General features: G+C 39.4%; 1 protein-coding gene across 1 annotated transcript; it reads left to right on the plus strand.

Annotated features, from left to right (window-relative positions):
* Positions 1-1254: 1254 nt before the first annotated feature.
* LOC130909053 (uncharacterized) lies at positions 1255-20128 on the plus strand. The gene is made up of 6 exons (XM_057825118.1): positions 1255-3921; positions 4695-4752; positions 12320-12428; positions 12694-12813; positions 12894-12972; positions 15962-20128. The coding sequence occupies exon 1, from the start codon at positions 2315-2317 to the stop codon at positions 3401-3403; it is 1089 nt and encodes a 362-aa protein (XP_057681101.1). The 5' UTR covers positions 1255-2314; the 3' UTR covers positions 3404-3921; positions 4695-4752; positions 12320-12428; positions 12694-12813; positions 12894-12972; positions 15962-20128.
* The last annotated feature ends 859 nt before the right edge of the window (positions 20129-20987 follow it).

Raw genomic sequence — 20987 nt, forward strand, 5'->3', positions numbered from 1 at the left:
TCGTGATTTTTTTTATTTGAGAGAATGCGATTACATGGTTGTATATTTTTCCATGCTCTCCACATAGCTAAAACTGGATATTAGGTAATGGGACAGCTCCTACCGATCTAAATATGGTAAAGCTAGCCCAAATGTGGCTAAATGAATGATATGTTTTTGATTTTTCAAAATAAATGACAAAACTATTTCATTTTCCAGGTGTTGCTGTAAACCGTCAAGTAATTACCCTTCCAAGAGTATGCCTGTGTCGTCAGGAGATCCCAGACGTGAGAGCCAAACTTGAGGAGGCTGAAGCACTGACAGGGGCATGAATTACATTAAAAAAATAAAACCATAAATTGTAAACAACACTGACACATTTTGTTGACTGTTTAATGTATTCTATTGGTATATAATATATTGTAATTATATTACATTCTGAAAAAATATTCAATAGGCCACAATAATAAATGATACCAGATTTATGTTGAATGAGCATCAGCTTTCGCTGTCAGGTTGTGACACAACATAGAAAGCTGTTATACCAAGCACACAATGGCACACATCAAAGAACAAATTTAGTAAGCAACACAAAGTTAGGATAGCAACGGACTAGCGCAACATTGAAAAATGATAATGGCAGTTGGAAATATGTATTTACTCTTTTTTTGTAGCATTAAGTGTTCTCTATACAAAGATAAATCATTATCATTAAAATATGAAGGTAATTAGATTTTTTTTTTTTTAAATGTGTACTGTATATATGACTAGTTTATGATTTCATGTCATCAAAATTTGCTACATTTATCTCTCCTAAGTCATCGTCATCTGATGTCGCAGATGGAAGAAATTCAGCATCTGGCAGGCCTCATGGGATCTCTTCAGTCGTCATCGCTGGACACCGCATCACTTGGGTCATCATATGACTCGACCCACTCTCTCTTGATTTTGGGAAACTGGGTGGCGACTGACTTGCAACGCTTTTTTCATAATGCTGAGGGTTTCCGCCGCTAAATTTTTTAAGTTTGGCTTCCTGGAGAAGAAAAAAAATCACAGCAGCATGAAAATATTGGATGAATCCTAATTTTAATTTAATAATAATTTCTTAGTGATCAAATAATATTGCTTTATATCTACCCTGTGACAGGCCAAAAAACAACGAGCCAAGGACCTATTTGGTGCTGGGGACATACCTGTTACCTATTACCTATAATACCTATTGATATAGTAATAAAATCACATGAGTAGACCTGTCAGCAAACCTATCTACTTATGACAGGGCAACAGCAACAACAACAAAATGTCGCGCTTCAACAAACAGGCAGTAGGAGTCCCCCTCGTTTATCAACAGAAGTGCATCAAATTTTAGAATCAGAAAGGTAAGGGTCTACTTACGTCTTTGTAAAACCAAGGTTGCATTGTTGTAGGTTTTCAAAGCTGTCGCCGCTGAAATAATGAAAACAATGAGCCGATTGGGGACCTGTATGCATGCTTACAAAAACGGTCCAAACCTTTGCAGGAGAAGTTTTTTTGGACCACTCATACAGTCTCAAGTCTTCCTGTGAGCAATTCATTGCTACGCATCGATATGGCATGACGAATCCCGCGAGTAAAACCCAGAAAATGTTTGCAATATATGGCGAGGATAGCCTGATGCTATATTTCCGTGTTCAGAGTGGTGGCGAGGTTCCGTGGAAGTTACGTCATCAGGTAGCGGTCGGCAGGGCGGCGCGTCCCTCGTTGCTATGGTGTTGCTATGGCCATAACTCAAAAACTACTCGGTCAATTATTTTTTATGACTGGTCTCTTCAACACTAGTCACCCGGTGTCCCCTTTCCGGGGAGGGGCTATTTTTCAGCCGCAGCTTCCTGACTATCCTGACCCCTGGTGTTGAGAGAAATGGTAGAGGAAATGTTTTGTATTCATAAATGTGTCCTCAGTTGATGTGGAAATAATGCTCCTATTGCTTGTTATTATTGACATATTAGCCTTTCGCCACAAGATGGCAGAATGGGACATAATTGTCTAAAGTGCTACTTTTATTACTTCTTTGTGTTTGACTTTGATTACTTTGATTTGTGAGATTGCCTGTGAAGACAACAATGAGAGAGGATGTATCCGCATGTCAATGAAAATTAAATACGCCGAGTTTTGACTAAAAGACAACTTATTCTCCGTCAATTCTTCCTACGAATGCAATGTTGAGCTGCAACCACCTCAACAGGTTATGGGCCCAGAAGTCATTCGAAGGTAAAGTCAGTTTCCACCGTGTAGAAGGTCGCAAAGGACAGCGTGCTCACGGACTGCTGATTAGCGGAAAAAGCTAACAAGCAACATGGATCCACGAGGAACAAGTAGGTTACCTCGACCGGCATTTGACGGAGATGAAGCTAAATATGAACTCTGGGAAACTAAAATGTTGGGACATTTTCATCTAATCGGGCTAAAGAAGACAGTGCTGGTAGGACCAACCACTGAAGCCGAGAGAGAAAATGATGAAATGAAAAATGCGGACGCGTATGCTGAAATGATACAACTTCTTGATGATAAAAGCCTTTCATTAATAATGAGAGATGCGCCAAATGACGGAAGAAAAGCTCTGAAAATATTAAGAGAATATTATGCTGGGAAGGGAAAACCCAGGATTATAAATTTGTACACCATGCTAACATCTCTTCAAAAGGGAACCGAAGAAAGCATAGTCGACTACATAATAAGTGCTGAGACCGCCATCACAGCATTGCGAAATGCAGGTGAAACAATGGCAGATGGTCGACTTATCGCAATGGTCTTGAAGGGGCTGCCAGAAAGTTACAAGCCATTTGCAGTTCATGTGGCGCATACCGATGAGAACATGACATTTGCAGAGTTCAAAACCAAACTCAGAAGTTTTGAAGAAACGGAAAAGTTAAATGCAGCAGAAACAAGCGACAGAGTGATGAAGACTAAAGCAAGAGCTTCAAAGCAAACCACAAAAGCAAACGCTCGTGACCGGATCAAAGACAACGCAGAGTTGGTGTGCTTCAAATGTGGGATCAAAGGCCACCGTGCAAAATCATGTCGACAAAAGACATGGTGTAGTCGGTGCAAAACGGACACGCACAAAGACACCACTTGTAGACGCAAGGAAAGACCGGACGGAGCGAGAAAAATTGCTGAAGATGGAGATCCTGACTTCGTGTTCAAGGTGAGAGATGAACAGCCCGACACCAGGCGGCAGGATACATACAGCATCCGGGAACGAGGTCTGATCGTGGACATGGGAGCAACATGTCATATTATCACTGACGAGACCAAATTCAAAAGCTTCCAGGAGACGTTCAAACAAGAGAACCACAGCGTCGAGTTGGCAGATGGTACCCGGTGCAGTGGAGTCGCACTCAAAAGAGGAGATGCGGAGTGCTACCTGAATGACAACGGATGACATGATAGCTGATATCATGACAAAACCTGTAACAAAGTTAAAATTGAAGAAGTTTGACAGTGTTATTTTTGGAATTTGAAATTTAAAAGTTCATTTGGTTGTTAAAAAGGCCATCAACATGAGAACAAGTGGGGGTGTTGAGAGAAATGGTGGAGGAAATGTTTTGTATTCATAAATGTGTCCTTAGTTGATGTGGAAATAATGCTCCTATTGCTTGTTATTATTGACATATTAACCTTTCGCCACAAGATGGCAGAATGGGACATAATTGTCTAAAGTGCTACTTTTATTACTTCTTTGTGTTTGACTTTGATTACTCTGATTTGTGGTATTGCCTGTGAAGACAGCAATGAGGAGGATGTATCCGCATGTCAATGGAAATTAAATACGCCGAGTTTTGACTAAAAGACAACTTATTCTCCGTCAATTCTTCCTACGAATGCAACGTTGAGCTGCAACCACCTCAACACCTGGCTGGATGGATTTTCTCCTCGTTCCACCCGATAACCGATAATGCAGTAAGCAGTAAATTCCAACATCTAAATAATGACAGATTGCCTGACATTGAGTAATGGTAAAAATTTTGGCAACCATTACTTACAGAGTAAATAGCTAAGTTAAACAAAAATGCTTATAAAAGTAAGCCATTTCTAACATATATAACATTGCTACACTGCAAGAAAAACACCTCCTTTAAACTCTGTTGTATCTGTTGTAAAGTGTATCCCAAAAGTGAGTACACCCCTCGCATTTCTGCAGATATTTAAGTATATCTTTTCATGGGAGAACACTGACAAAATGACACTTTGACACAATGAAACGTAGTCTGTGTGCAGCTTATATAATAGAGTTAATCTATTTTCCCCACAAAATAACTCAAAATATAACCATTAACCAACAATAAAGAAATTCTTCTCATTTTTAACCATGTTAGTGAGTTCTGTGTGATTTTCTACCCTAAACTGCAACTGTAACACCTGAATCGCTAACACTGCTAAATTATGTTTACTTGTAGTCTTAACTTTTCAAAAGTGACCCAAGATGTATGTCGTACACACTACTGTAGCCTATCTATAATCCTGCCTCTGGGTGTCTCTGCAAAATAAATCCCTCCTCTACAGCCTTCCAGTCTCTTCCACTGATGTAAATTGAATTTGGTACGTTTCCTCTCCAGCAAAAGCACATGACAGTCCTGGGATGTTAGTTTGGCTTCTGATGTGTTGGAATATTTACTTCATGGTTTAATGCATCATGAACAAAGTTCGTTGCTTGATTGTAATTTACATTGCAGTTGGTGTGACACAGCTTTGTCTCGCTGGACCTTTACATGCCCAGTGCAAAGTAGAATGGTAAGATTTATTCTCATATAATCTATGTACGCATATATTTCTATATTTTTTTTTTTTTTGCATCCATGGTTTTCAAAATGTAATACATTTCATAATATAGTATTTAGTATGCTTTGTAGTCAAACTATGCTTGCGAGGTATATTGAAGCATTGTTTGATTTTGATTATATATTGTTTATACCGTATTATCATATTTTTATCATTATCGTCCACCTTCTAAAATCTGATTGATAAACTCAGAATGAAACTTAACTTTGAGCAATAAATATTCTAAATCTGAATCTGAATCCTAGATGTACTAAAATACAAGCAAAAATATTCTAAAAATGTGCACTAAAATACTCACAATAAATTACCCCAAATATTTCAAGGAATACTTCCTCAAAAGGTGTTTAGATATGCCTTGTCTACAGGTTAAAAAAAAAAAGTTAAAATTTAAAACATAAAATGAGTGGTAAATGGGTCCCATACTTTTTCTCAATGGCGTGGCTCCCGGGGCGTGTCCTCCCCTCTGCCTGGGCTGCCGGCCGCGGGAATAGATGGGGGGGGGGGGGGTTCGGGGCTCCAACCTCGTGTCGCCCCATAGTGGTTCATCGGCGTGCTCCTGCTGCCGCCTTCCCCTCTCAACTCTGCCTTGATATCTGCCCTGCGCTCCGGTGCAGGTCGCTAGCTGGACGCCGCGGTGTCGGCTGGGTGTCGCCTGCTCCAGCGGGGGGCCCTGCCCTGCCCTGGGCTTGCTGGGCCATTGGGGGTCCCCCGATGTGCTGTGGCTCGTGGGCCGGGTGGGCGGGTGGTAATGGATATGGGGGCCGGTGGTGCATCTCCTCTCCCCATCCTTGGCTGCGCTGCTGACCTGTGCGATGTCTCCGCTCGTCTGCATCATGGCTATCGCATGTTTTGTGGGCTTGGCGCATGGCTGGATGTGAGTGGGCACGCCCAATGGTGTCATCTGGAAATACATCTAGCTGACGATAACATCCACATATTCATAGTGTAGCCGTTCAATGTATTTCTTGTTGTTGTGTTTCTTCTTTTTCCTCTCTTTCTTTTCTCCTGTTCCCCCATGACCCCTTCCTGTTCGCTGCTTTGTCCTAATAAACAAGATATGTTGAACGATCACAATGGGAGTATGTCATACTCTAATGTGAAACATTAAAACTGTTCGGATCAACCGGACACTCAGGCTTCCATTCTCTGTGTCAAACAGCTGAACAGGACAGGCTTTAAAAATTTTCATTGAATACAGTGGTACCTCTACTTACGAAGGTCTCTGTACATACGATATTTTCAGGTACAACACGCCTCGATGGGGAAAATATTGCCTCCTGTTACGAAAGAAATTTCAAGATACGAAATGCAAAAATACAGAATGGGCTGCTACTTGCAGCTCCCAAAGTTTACTGAACGTCACATACTTATAGCTGCTCTGCCATTGGCTATTGCCTAGCTATCTTCTTGGCATCCAATTGGCTAAGAAAGACTACTGTATGTGTATGTGTGTATCCCAGCGTCCTCTTTAATCGCCATGAGGTGTTTCGACAGCTACGTGAGTGTATTAACTTTTATTCTTTATTCTTTGTTTTCTACATTACCCACAAATCTTATTTTATGCCGGGGGGCTTGGAACAGATTAGGGCATTGACATGGAAAACATATCTCCACTTACAGAATTTTCAGTTTGCGAAACTACTTCCAAAACCAATTAATTTCGTTAGTAGAGGTACCACTGTAAACAATGATTGACACATTCGGTCCATTTAATTGTAGATCTACCAAGCTTCTCTGGCAAGATCAAAGCTAGAAACCTGTCAATCATCGTTCATGTTAGATAGCTAACTCAAGGTCACTGCCGACCAAGAAAAGCAGCAGGAGGGAGAGTCAGAGGCTGTATGAGCGTAAAGCAGAAAAAAGTCTATCTTCTTCTTTTCCTTTCGGCCTTCCCTTCGTGGGTCGCCACAGCAAATCACTTGTCTCCATCTAACCCTGTCCTCTGCATCCTTTGCTCCCACACCAACTACTGTCATGTATATATATTTTTTAATTAAAAAACCTGATCCATTTCACCTGATTCTGATCCACTTATAAATAGTGTGATTGGCCCGATTTCCGATCACGTGATCGGATCAGGACATCCTTATGTGATACATTTGGCAATATCGTTAATGTGCATTTTGGACTATTTTTGTCCATTTACCTATGATAGGCTAAAACCCCAAAAATCAGGCTCCGTGGTGACCTTTATGCAGTGTTGTCAGTAACGCGTAACCTAAGTAACACGTTACTGTCATCTGATTACTTTCTTAAGTAACGAGTAATCTAACGCATTCATTTTTCCAAGTCAGTAATCCAATTAAAGTTAGTTTCCCTAGTGCCTGTGCGTTTCTATTTTGTTTTTGCCTCATAATGTAGGTAGAATAAATAATACTGTAGTCATGTACGAAGAGCATTTCTCATCGGGAAAAAAAAAACGGGTCACGTGTATTACGGTGCTGTTTGAAGCTGAGCGCTGTCTGCAAAGGCGGTCAACAACATAGCATTCTGACGAGGCAGCGAGGCTAACAGGGAAAGGCAGGATATATACCGCAAATGGATGCCTTTGCTCAATGGAAATACAGCCGTTACTTCACATTTGTGTCCAGTAAAGATGACAAAAATATCTCCGTGCGTTGCAAACTTTACGCTCGCTGAAAAAGACTGTCGGTCGCTAAAAACTCTACATCCAATTCAACAGGGAAGCACTTGGAATTACAGCACAACGCAACAAAACTCGAAACAAAGCCTACAGGTTACAAGACAGCCAGCAATTCTACAGTTTGTAACCAGCCTTTATGCACATTTTATTGTCAGTGTTTGTAACCATAGGCAGAGTTTTACTTTTGTGGGGCTGGGGGCAAAGCATGTTGATGACTGAAACAAAAGTCAAAAGTTTGGACACACCTAACCATTTTTACGTTTTATATATTTTCACTACTATTGTAAATCCTTTCTGAATACATCAAAAACTTTGAACGAACATGTGGAATGGCAAAAAAAAGTGAAAAAACTGAAAACAGGTTTTATATTGTACATTCTTCAAAGTATCCACCTTTGAGGTGTCTCCAAACTTTTGGCCAATACTGTACAGTATATATACATATATATAAAACTGTTCAAGCTCAGTTGTTGGTTGTGTTTGAAAGCTTAGGTTTACAGAAATTCTAAATATCCATCTTGCCTCCACTAGTGTAGTTTTGGCTTAGCAAAGCAAAAGCTAGTGTCTTAGGTGCTAGTCACATGATCTGCTCGAAAAATGATTTTGACCCATTATGAAATACGTTGTAGGATTCTTGTTCATTTCATTAATTTTTGTTGTTTGTTTTATTGCTTTACAACTTTTATATACAATATTTTAACGGCTAGGTCTATTTTAAAGGGGAAGTTCAGAATTTTTGACATTAGGCTTTATCTTGGAGTTAGCGGGGGTTTATTTAGTCGTTGGAGTTGATTTGAACAAATTCCGTGCAGTTTGTCAGTTATTTGTTAGTTTCAGGGCTCCGGGGTGGCTAAGCTAGCGCGAGTCAATGGTGGTTGAAATCAACTCCATCGACTAATTAAACCCCCGCTAACTCAAAGATTAAGCCTTATGTGAAAAGTGTGATGACATTTTTTTGTTGTCATTTTTATGTTGAGGCAGGAAAAGGAGAAACATTGGTAAAAAGTAACTGATAAGTTACTTTTAAAGTAACTTAGTTACTTTGATAATAAAGTAATCGGTAAAGTAACTAGATTACTTTATTTAGGTGTAATCAGTAATCACTAATTAAATTACTTTTTTAAGTAATCTGTGACAACACTGCCTTTATGTCAGTGAGTTCCGGCGAGAAATTTTAGGCATTTTCAACCCTGCCAAAGGGCATGTTTTAAGGTTTTGATTACTATTAATAGAATATTTTTCCTTCATCACTCTTGGTTTTATTCGATTGCCAAAAAGTTCCCCTTTTTTGGGTCACCCTGTACTGTATTGTATTGTGCTGTAGGTTTTACATTGTGATTGGGCTGGAGAATGTCATTCCCATCTGCCAACCCTGAATGTATTCATTCATTGATTTTCTAAGATGCTTATCCATACGAGGGTTGCGGGGGCGCTCCATCTAACTACGGCCAGCATGCGGGGTCCACCCAAATTGTTTGCTGGCAGGCCTACTAATGTACGTCAAATGTAATTAAAGAAATTAAGTTAAATCAATTGCTTCCTTTCCAGCAGTAGAACTTTAAGCTAAAGTACATGGAAAATATTATGCGAACCCAAAATAGCTGTAACATTTACTCTGATGAAACAAATAAGATTATAAGATATTTTTTTATAGATTTTTAAAAATCATTTCTACACAAAATGGAATGTAGGAGGTGCGGATAATGGCTTTTTTCTTCTATTTTAACATACACTGTATAATACAATGGTACCTCTGCTTACTAAATTAATTGGTGCTGAAAGTAGTTTCATAAACTGAAAATTCCAAGTAAATGCCCTGTCTGTTCCAAGCACCCCCAAAATTCGGATATATATCTTTTATAAAGCATATAAATGCATCAAAACATGTTTTGATGCATTTTTTTATGCTTTATAAAAGACACTAGATGAAAGTTGTGTATAATGTAAAGTACAAAGAATAAAAAATAAAAGGTAATACACTCATATAAAGCTGTCGAAACACGAGGCGGGGGAAATGAAGAAGCTGGTATACACACATACACATAAAGTAGCCATTAGCCAATTGGATGCATGGAATGCTAGGCAAAAGCCAATAGCGGAGCAGCGATAAGTACTGTGGTATGAAAAAGTATCTGAACCTTTTGGAATTTCTCATAAAATCAAATGTGAACTGATCTTTGTCAAAATAACACAGATGAAAAAACAGTGTCTGCTTTAACTAAAACCACAACAACATTTATAGGTTCTCTATATTTTAATGAGGATAGTATGCAAACAATGACAGAAGGGGGAAAAATAAGTAAGTGAATCATCAAATTTAAAATGTTGTGGCCCCCTTTGGCAGCAATAACTTCAACCAGACGCTTCCAGTAGCTGCAGATCAGTCTGGCGCACCAATCAGGACTAATCTTGGCTCATTCTTCTCGACAAAACTGCTGTAGTTCAGTCAGATTACTGGGATTCCTGTCTAGCATGAATCGCTGTCTTTAGGTCGTGCCACAGCATCTCAATGGGGTTCAAGTCTGGACTTTAATTTTGGCACTCCAGAACGTGTATTTTGTTCTTTTGAAACGATTCTGAAGTTGATTTACTTCTGGGTTTTGGATCATTGTCTTGTTGCAGCATCCATCCTCTTTTTAGCTTCAACTGTCTGACAAATGGCCACAGGTTTTCCTGCAAAACATTCCGATAAACTTCTGAATTAATTATTCGATTAATGATTGCAAGTTGTCCAGGCCCTGGGGCAGCAGCCCCAAATCATGATGCTGCCTCCACCATGCTTCACGGTGGGGATGAGGTGAGCTGTTCCATTTCTCCTCCACACATGAGGTTGTGTATTACACCAAAACAATTCAACTTTGGGTTCATCAGTCCACAAAATATTTTGTCAAAGCTTGTGTGGAGTGTCCAAGTGCCTTTTTGCGAATATTAACTCATTCACTCCCAGCCATTTTCACCGGTGCAAGGCCCTTCGCTCCTGGCCGTTTTACTGGATTTTGACTGATTTTGCAAGGCCCACTGAAAATTCTGTTCTATTGCTATATAAACATTGAACCCACCAAATGACAGATTAGACTCTCTTCTTTCAGCAGAAAAAAAGTAAATTCATATATTTTCCCATTCTTTAGAAATCAGCATTAGAAAGTAGCTTAGTTTGAACATTTTTTCCAATTTCTGATGAAAAAAAACGGAGAAATTTAGCTTTTTGTGAATGCATACATTTCAAACACAACTTTGACTTTAACACAGGTATTTTTTGCTTTAGTTACATCCCAAACATCTGAATAATGGTGTCCCTTTACATAAAAACAGAGAAAAAGACAAATAGAGCTTTTGATAGCAATGTAACAATTTATTTACACATGACTAACTGAAAGATGATGTTGTGTTGGCCGTGACAGCGGGTTAAACTTTTCCCACATCGCCACCTCTTTCAAAAAGATGAATTTTTTTGAGTCTCTGTGGGCTCGGCTCGCAAGCAGCACGAACTGTTCGACATCTAGTGGTCCAGGTCATTCTGCTCAGTCGTCCGCCGCCTGTGATCCATTCGGTCGCCTTCCGCCCTCTCCCCAGCTTTGCGGCTTGGCCGTTGGTTGCCGTCGAATAGGGTTACCAAATGCGCTACTGCCCTCCAGTGGCCAGTTTTATTGCTTTAAGATGAGTTTTGAGCTTTGTGCATTCTATCTGAGATGCATGGGAACCTATAGATGCTGATTGTGAAAAAAAAAAAAAAACGCAAAAGACATATAAATACGTTTTTGGGACACTGAAGCAATTAAAAATAGAACGTATTTACACGTTTTTGGGAGCAAATGAGTTAAATGAGCAACAATGTTTTTTTTAGACAGCAGTGACTTCCTCCGTGGAGTCCTCCCATGAACACCATTCTTGGCCATAGTTTTGCATATACATAGTTGATGTGTGCACAGAGATATTGGACTGTGCCAGTGATTTCTGTAAGTCTTTAGCAGACACTCTAGGGTTCTTTTTTTACCTCTCTGAGTATTCTGTGTTGAACTATTGACGTCATCTTTGGTGGATGGCCACTCCTTGAGAGAGAAGTAACAGTGCCAAACTCTCTCCATTTGTAGACAACTTCTCTGCTTGTCGATTGATGAACATTCAGACTTTTAGAGATGGTTTTATATCCTTTCCCAGCTTTATACAAATCAACAGTCCTTGATCTCAGGTCTTCTGACAGCACTTATGACCACTTGCCACGACGCACATCAGACAATGCTTTTCATCAAGACATTTCTTACCAGGTGTGTATTTTATAGTGGGCAGGGCAGCTTTAAACCACTCATCAGTGATTAGGCACACATCTTACTTAAAATGCTTGGTAAAAAATGGTTTCAGTTGCTCTTTAAGTCTCCTTATGCAGAGGATTCACTTACTCATTTTCCCCCTTCTGTCATTGTTTGCATGCTATTCTCATTCAAATATGAAAACCTATAAATGTTTGGGGGGCTTTAGTTGAAGCAGACACTTTATTTTCATCTGTGTGATTTTGACAAAGATCAGATCACATTTGATGGTGATATTATGCAGAAATGTTAGAAAGGGTTCAGATACTTTTTCCTACCACTGTATGTCACGTTCAGTAAACTCTCCAAGTCCCAGCATACTGTATTTTTGCCTTTTGTATCCTAAAATTTCTTTCGTAACAAGAGGCAATATTTTCCCGTCGAGGAGCTTCGTAACCTGGAAAATCTGTATGTAGACGTTCGTAAGTAGAGGTACCACTGTACTAGATTGCATACGTTTATCAGAAATTACAACTAAAATCTTTTTTTTTTTTTTTTCATTTAAAGATATCCGTTGGTTGGAAAGAGCATTCTTTAATAACACTGTTTTTTTTTCAACCCCATCCAGGTATTTTGGAATACCTTGTCAAACGGTTTATAAATCCCTGGTTTTACAAATAAAGACATGGGAAACCATGGCTGGCTGCAAGCAGGGTGGACAACGGTGCTTGTACAAGGTTTGAATTGTGATAAATCTGTTCATGAAAATTGCAACCACAACATCGCAAAAAAAATCTAACAGGAAAAATTGGTTATTCACTAACAAAAAACTAAACATTTCATATATTGTATATATTAACTACTGTATATTACTGTATATATATATATATTCATAGTCATAACACTGTAATTTGGAAAAATTGATACAGAAGATATTAAGACCTGGACCAACATGCACCATTATATTATTATTGTCATTACTTACATCTCCAATCCTTCTAGTTGCAGTCTGCCTCAGTCCACTTTATAGCTGCCAAACACATGACTCCCGTTAAGAAATATATGGCTGCCATTCATTTCCGCCTCGTCCCCTATTATTTTCACACCTGCTGTCATGTTTCGGTAGGTTTCCACTCAACTCAAAACTATTTTGAAAATCATTTTTGTCGCTAATGTGTCATTTATGTGATCTGTCCCTATAGGCCATGTCAATCTCTGAGACCTGGTATGTCATTAGAGACCATGGCACAAACTACTGCAACCTCTACAATCTGATAGAAGGTGAGAACTAAGAGCACAATATTCCAAGCAGCAAGCATTAGAAATGCAAATATATGGTGTACAAACGTGACCGACACGGGGATTGATCCATGAGCTCGGCCCGCAAAATTATACGAGGACGCGACCTGGTTAACGTCCGTGTCAGTCGACCTGGGAAATTGCTTTCATACATAAAGGCTACCCGTTTAAATCCCGGGATTTAACTGGAGTTCAGCGTATGTGTGAGAGGGGCTTAAGTGATGTAAGTGCCGTTGATCATCGTTGATCATTCCCGTCCCCGTGGTAATGGCTCGTGGGTGAAGTTGAAAGTGTGGTTGACATGTTAGTCGTCCGTTTGCATTTCTTGGTTGGGTCATGCATCGTATTTGCCCTTCGCTGTGCTCTGGCGTTTGCTGGTCCCAATCGATGCCTACCTGGTACTGCTCACTTCAAGGGCCTTGGCCCCACTACTCCTGCTTGCCCTAGTTCTCCCAGCATGGGACAAATCATCGTCATCTTTCTCGGGTGCCCCGATCCACTGTAGCCAAGCGCCAGCTCCTCCCAGGATTGACCTGTGGAATGCCAGATTTCTGGCAATCAACTTTTATCCTAAACAACAATAATACATTTAAAACATACAAAGCATATGGTCATGGCTCACAATTACATGCAGCCAAAATAACATTTCAAGTTTTTAAAACTCTTTAAAGAAATCTTGTCATCTAGTTTCATATGACTTGGAAGGTTATTCCATTTGTTAAGGGCATAAAATTGAAAGGCAATTTTCACCAGTTCTGTCCTCACACTGGGGTTTTTTAACCCTCGTTTTCCTTTGTTCATTCTTGATTAAATCTTTTTAGCTTAGGTGGTTATTGCTTTCTTTTCGCTCCTGAATTGTGTGTTGTCATCCTTTGTTCATTGAAGAGAATTTAAAAAACCTGTCAAAAGAGAAAGTCGACCAAGGCTATTTTTGCTTCCAATTTTTTCGTTAAAATTGAACTGGTGTATAATGCATTGAAATCATTCAACAGTGTCCCATACCTCTCTAACATCTATAACTGACAGAAGATGAGCCTTTGTATGCAGCAAAAATCTTGTATCTTGAGTATGAGATGAAAAGTTGAAATATGGTGTTCTTCGCGGACAGATGCTTATGACATAGTATATCAATTAGGGATGTCCCGATCCAGGTTTTTGCACTTCCGATCCGATACCGATATTGTTTTGCACTTCCGATCCGATACCGATACTGGCCGATACCGATACCGACCTATCTGAGCATGTGTTAAAGTTTAAAGTTATTTAGCCTCCGTACTTAGTTGTCAGACTCATATTGAAAAAGGTTTTAGTACTCTTGATAACAGCTAGCCAGCTGAATTAGGTGAGTTTGAATAACACACAACGGTTGGTAACAAGAAACTGACCGGTTTATTCAGTGACAAACACAAAACATTATAAATAACAAACAGAAATGGCATAGTCAGTCAGTAAAATGTGCAAATAATATTGTAAACTGTCTTAAAAAAGCAAAACACACCAACAACCTCAGTGGAAAATCCCACAAATCCCCCAAGCTATTAGATGCTTTTAATGTTCGTGCATTAGTTACAAAAATTGTATAAAAAGCCTCTCAGGTTTAAATAAATGACTATTTCAGTATCAAGTTAACATTTCAAAACAGTAAATAAAATACTCAAGTCCCCATTCTGTATCAGCAGCTTTAAACTACATTCAATTCATTTAATTTTGCGAATCAACTGTTAAAGTTGTTAAAATTGCTCCCGTTATTCCATAATTTCCCTTCTGTCTACTTTCGACATGTGAAAGTTTTAAAACTGTTTTGAAGATAGATTCAAGTCAAGATTTTGCCGATTTAGGAGTATTTTAGATAAAAAGTTAATTAGGTTCGCTTGGAAGGTTCACAACAGCCTACTAGGGAAGTCTTCTGCTTTAAGATGGTGGCTGTTTACTAACGCATCTGGTTTTCAATACTTCAATGTTGCTAATGCAGTCGAGTCTGTCGTTTTGCATCTAGTTCTGTATACCTATGATATCTATTGTCTCCAGTAAAACGACGTTGACGTAGTTTGTTGCGGCTGTCAGCAGCAGTCAGGTATTCTTGTGTTTTTATCCAGCGGCATGAGTTGAGCTAAAGCCGTGAGTTGAGCATTGGCATTACCCGGGTCTATGACAAGCATTATGTTTACTATCGGGACGCAATGCGGTCAGTTTCTCATTGCGTCCCGAAGACCGCGCTGTGTATTAGTTCCACTTTACTTGACATATTTCAATAATCGGAATTTGGATGTTTGTGAATCGTTCTCGAATCTTCAGCAGCCGAATCACGTGCTGGATGGTGCGTCTTTACTCACGTGAGATAATGGCTTGTCATCCAGAATGAATTCTTCGGCAATGACTCTTGTTATTTCCTGGGCTCTGGGACTGTCAAGTGCCAGTTTGTCACACATAGCAAAGGTTTCTGCCAGTGTTAGTTGCGTAGGACCTTTCTTTTTGTCTTCGGTTTTCTTAACACACTTCTCATATTGTTTGTGGCGGTATTTCGCTAAATGCTATATTAGGTTGGTTGTATTAAAACTTCTTACAGCTTTACCACTACGCTTGACTTTATTGTGGGATATGTTGCTCTCTGCCTCTTCGTCTTTGTCGTCCTTTAAGGTAAAATGATCCCACAAAGCTGACATTTTTACCGATAAAGTCTCTCGGTAAATTGGGAGACGGTAATGTAAATGTAGTGTGTTGAAGGTGTGCCGTAAAATGCGGACCGGATTTTAGGGAAACCGAAGCGAAAACTGGAATGGATTATGTAAATCGGTGCGCTGGAAAATCCGACCGGAATTTTAAAAAAACTGGATCGGAAGTCTGGATCAGAATTTTTCCCGTGTTCCGATCCGATACCTATGCACATTGTTTTTTGCCCATATCGGTGTCCGATCCGATCCAAATATCGGATCGGGACATCTCTAATATCAATGTCTTCTTTTTTCAACAGGAAGCAGTCTGACTGAGGCCAGGGGGTATAGGGAGATCACCAGTGACTTCCTATGCACCCAACGCTCTACAGCCAACTGTACAGTATTTTGACGTCTGACTCCAAAAATACAGGAACAAAATAAAGATTCATGTTCAGTGTTGATGAAAATTCCAAACTGTCCAGAAAATAACCATCCTGAAAATGACGTTTTACTTAAAATGATCCTGTTCTTGCGTTTCATTTCATCAACATTAGTGCATCTAACACTAATACTAGCATATTTGTATTGATGTCCACAACTATGTAAAAATGTTGAGTTATGCAGCATTATTACTGGGTTTGCATGGTTGTAATATATATCTATATGGCGGAAAACACTCAGGTGACTTGAAGTTCCGCTCTGACACCCCCAATTTGGCCAAATTTCAAAATTGTCCGATATGCACGTGTGAGACATCATTGGAAAGCTTAAAATCTCAATTTTGTGGAGGAAGAAAAAATTTGAACAGGAGGGCATTTAAAAAAAAAAAAAAAAAAAAAACATGTTTTTTTTAAACAGTAAAACCCTTACTGGAGGTGAGAGCAAGCGAGAGCAGAATTACAGACGCCATGACTTTAATGAGATATTATCACGTACTTACCTTGTTTCGATCCAAAAACTCCCATGTTGCATGTATCACTGAGTGTCAAGACACAGCTGTGAATGGCCACAGCTGGATTTCTTTGGGATTTTATGGGTGAAACATGGTAATATAACAAGGGTCGCGATGCAGAAATAGCAGACATCAAGGAGTGGTTGAGATGTTCTTTTTAATATATTTACCCTTTTAAACGTTATTTTTCAATTTTTCTTTGTTTGGATCGATTATTTATCATCAAACATATTGGAGAAAATGCGACAGTAACAAAAAAATACAATTAAGCGAGAATTATGAGGTGGACATCCGTGACTTTTTTACAGACGCCATTTTTTTCATTGTGACTTCATTTGTTTAAAAGTTTAAAATATGCAAATAAATAGTTTTTTTTAAAGTCGTTTTCTTTTTTAAATGAACTATTAGACATCAATTAATGATTCTAAGCTTAAAATGACAGACATTTTGAATAATAAATATAATTAATTACCTCCGTTTTATGGCTGGGTTGAAACAAAAGCGGCTGCGCGACGTCTGTAAACGGGGGTTTTCGGGGTAAAATGGATGAATTAAAAATAGTTCGGGGGCTTATGGTGCCATGAATCTGCTATGGCAGCATATAGACATATTTTTCAATCAAACACACAGTTGTTTGGCTTAAAATACAGCAGTTTCTTTTAAAGAGAGGTGCAAGAGCAGAAACTGCTTTTTCAGTCTTTTCTGTGTTTTCCGCCATATACATATGAATGAGCATTTGAAATTACGATGAGCTTCAAGAAAAACCTGAAATTGTTTTCACTTAAGTTATGCCATTTTATTAATGCATGTTAATTAAATTTCTTGCTATATCAATGGGTTTGGGACTATCATTTGTGTTGCATTGAAAGAAGTCTGTCCAAACGTCTGGTTCGCGTCGATAACTACGTTAACGTGAACCCCCTTTGACGCAGTCAATTTTTTAAACACACGATTAATTATGGCTCTGTCCACTCCCCATAGTTTGGACTGCAAGACAATGTGTGCGTTCTATTGGCCGTCAGAGTGAAATGCTGGTTCTCAGACAAAACTTAATTTTGGATTTTAATGACCAATGTGAGGTACGTTGAGGTGGCATGAAGAGTGTAAATGGTAAAGTACTTGTATAGTGCCTTGTCCACCTTCAAGGCCCTCAAAGCACTTTACACTATAATGCCATCCACCTACTGCTGATACAGCACCAGGAGCAACATGGGGTTCAGTATCATGTTCAAGAATACTTAGACGAGTTCATCAGGGAGGAGAATCGAACACACGACCTCAGGGTGGGGGGACTCTATCACTGAGCCACACTGCCCCGTGTGTAAACTCGGCCTGAACGATATTGGAAAAGATTAACATGTGATTATATTGAATTGCCATGGTTACACACCTACCTTTTGCATTGATTGCACTGTTGCGCTTCACTTTTTTCTTCAGGTGCGCTTGAGATATTAATTTCGAGTGATGACGTGACTCGCAGCCCCCATTTACTGCAAAACTGATCCAAAGGGGTGCCATTCGTTTGTGCTATGTTTGCACTAGTTGTTGGGACACCACTCTGTTGAGTTGAGTGAGTTGGTACGCTTCGTCAGCCCTGACAGTGGTACTGTGATTGACGTCATCACTCGAAATTAATATCCCAATATCTATAAAACGATAGCAGCACAGACAAAAAATTTTACAGCACAAATGTAGCACAAACGATTGACACCATTTTTAACCATTTATAATCAATGGGTGGGGGCTGGTTGACCTTATATTGACCTATGTATACATATATATATATTTTCACTTTAAACCCTGCAAATGAACCAATTCTCACCACATCAGCTTTCATTTCCATGGCAATCGTGGGTCGCTACTTGTACGCAGTAAACGAGTAGCTAATACTCATACTAAGACAATCCAAACGTGAGACTTGTGATTGTGAAAGATAGTAAAAGGATTGGTCGTACATTAACTGTAAGAGGCACCTCATCATCACCTAAAGCAATTTTCCAGAATATTTTATTTGGTCCTTCCACTTAGGGTTGCCAACCGTCACTTGAAAAACAGAATTGTCCCGTATTAAGAAACAAGAGTACTGCGCTAGCCTTTTTTTCCCCTTCTTTTTAAGGCAGCGGGAGCAAAACTGAGTTCAATTCTACGTTATTAAAGGATTTTACAAAGTACTCGCATCAATCTTAATCTATTCATCAAACCTTCTCCCTTTAAGGTTGTCATGTGGCTTTCACTGACTCTACCGTTCAAAAGTTTGGGGTCACCCAGACAATTTTGTTTTCTCCTTCAAAAGTCACACTTTTATTTTTAAAATGAGTTGCAAAATGAATAGAAAATATAGTCAAGACATTGACAAGATTGGAAATAAGGATTTTTATTTTAAATCATAATTTTCTCCTTCAAACTTTGCTTTTATCAAAGAATGCTCATTTTGCAGTTACAGCTTTGGAGACCTATGGTGTACTAGCTGTTAATTTGTTGCGGTAATCTGGCGAAACTTCACTCCATCCTCCCACAAATTGGATTGGCTTGATGGGCACTTCTTGTGTACCATACGGTCAAGCTGCTCCCACAACAGCTCAATGGGGTTGAGATCTGTTGACTGTGTTGGCCACTCCACTACAGATAGAATACCAGATGCCTGCTTCTTTCATAAATAGTTGGAGGTGTGCTTTGGGTCATTGTCATGTTGTAGGATGAAATTGTCTCCAATCGAGCCTTGTCCACAGGGTATGGCATGGCATTGCAAAATGGAGTGATAGCCTTCCTTATTTAAAATCCCACTGATCTTGTACAAATCTCCCACTTTACCAGCACCAAAGCAACCCCAGACCATCACATTACCTTCACCATTGTTGAAAGATGACATCAGGCACTCTTCCAGCATCTTTTCAGTTGTTCTGCATCTCACAAATGTTCTTCTCTTTGATCCAAAGTCCAAACACCTCAAACTTTGATTTGTCTGTCCATAACACTTTTTCCCAAATCTTCCTCTGTCCCATCTCTGTGTTCTTTTGCCAATATTAATTGTTTCCTTTTATTATCCAGTCTCAGATAAAGCTTTTTCCTTGGCCACGCTGCCCTGAAAACCAGCATCCCGGAGTTGTCTGTTCACTGTCGACATTGACACTGGCGTTTTACGGGTACTACCGTATTGGCCCGAATATAAGACAGTGTTTTTACATTTAAATAAGAATGAAAAAGAGGGGGTCGTCTTATATTCACGACGCTAGATGGCGCCAGATATCATTGAAGCGATTTTCTGTCATGACTCATACTCTCAAGTTTAACCAGTTTGCCTTCTTTTATTGCAATGTTTTTCCTTATTCAGATTTGTTTCAAGACTAGTTACAGTTAGACTTCATTTTGATGGTTAATGCAGTTATTGCAATTTTGTTTTATCACAATAGATTGGTTTATTTACATTTCAAAAAACAGAAGCCATTCATTTACGACTGTGATTGCACTTAAGTTTACATATATAAATGTTCAGATATTAAGATTTGAATGAGGCAAAATAACATGCTTTTTCTCTCAAATATATTGTTATAATCATTTGTTTCGGATGTACTGTAATTATATTCTGTCTAAAAATTAAATAAAATTAAAAATTAATTTGGTGTTCAAAAAGTCTTTTTTCAAACTTGAGTCTTGAAAAAGAGGGGGTCGTCTTATAATCAGGGCCATCTTATATTCGGGCCATTATGGTATTTAATGAAGCTGCAAGACGAGGCATCTATTTCTCAAACTTGAGACTCTTTATGTACAGGGGTGCACATAAGTGGTCTGCATGCGCGCATGCGTACTGGACGTAGACAAACGCCCTGGCCCTCAACAGCTTCCATACGCTTTTGCGTACAGATGGCTGACCCAGTATTTGCGGCGAACACGAGAAAATCACTTCTCACAATGTCAAAGAGGCAGGCCCCACTGAGTAATTATTTCCGTGTTCCCCCACCCCCGTCAAAAGACAGACGGACATCACCGGAGCTACCGGAAAAAAGTACTTTTGCTGAAAAGTGGCTGCAGGAGGTACCATGGCTAGAAGCAAATGATGCTCTCACGGAAATGTGGTGCAACATTTGCTGCGAGAAACCCAATGTCGTTAATAAGAGCAGCAAATTTTACGTAGGGTCAAAGAATTTTAGTTATCCAAACTTTGAAAAGCACGAAAAAAACAGCATGTGGCAGTTAAGCAAACTATTGATGTCAGACAGGACCCCACTCGCCCTATGGACAAGTGGCGGGAAAAAGTTATTGAAGAACAGCGACATGCACTGACAAACGTGTTTTTGCCCGCATTTCACAAAGCTAAACATGTACGTTCAATGAGCTCTTATGAGGAGGACATCCCACTTTTACAAAGGCTTGGAGTTAATGTGGGAGCCGCA

The sequence above is a fragment of the Corythoichthys intestinalis genome, chromosome 20 (assembly GCF_030265065.1).
Source record: "Corythoichthys intestinalis isolate RoL2023-P3 chromosome 20, ASM3026506v1, whole genome shotgun sequence".
Classification (NCBI taxonomy): Eukaryota; Metazoa; Chordata; class Actinopteri; order Syngnathiformes; family Syngnathidae; genus Corythoichthys; species Corythoichthys intestinalis.

Coding starts and splice junctions, on each gene's coding strand:
- LOC130909053 (XM_057825118.1), top strand. CDS start 2,315: ATGGATCCACGAGGAACAAGTAGGTTACCTCGACCGGCATTTGACGGA.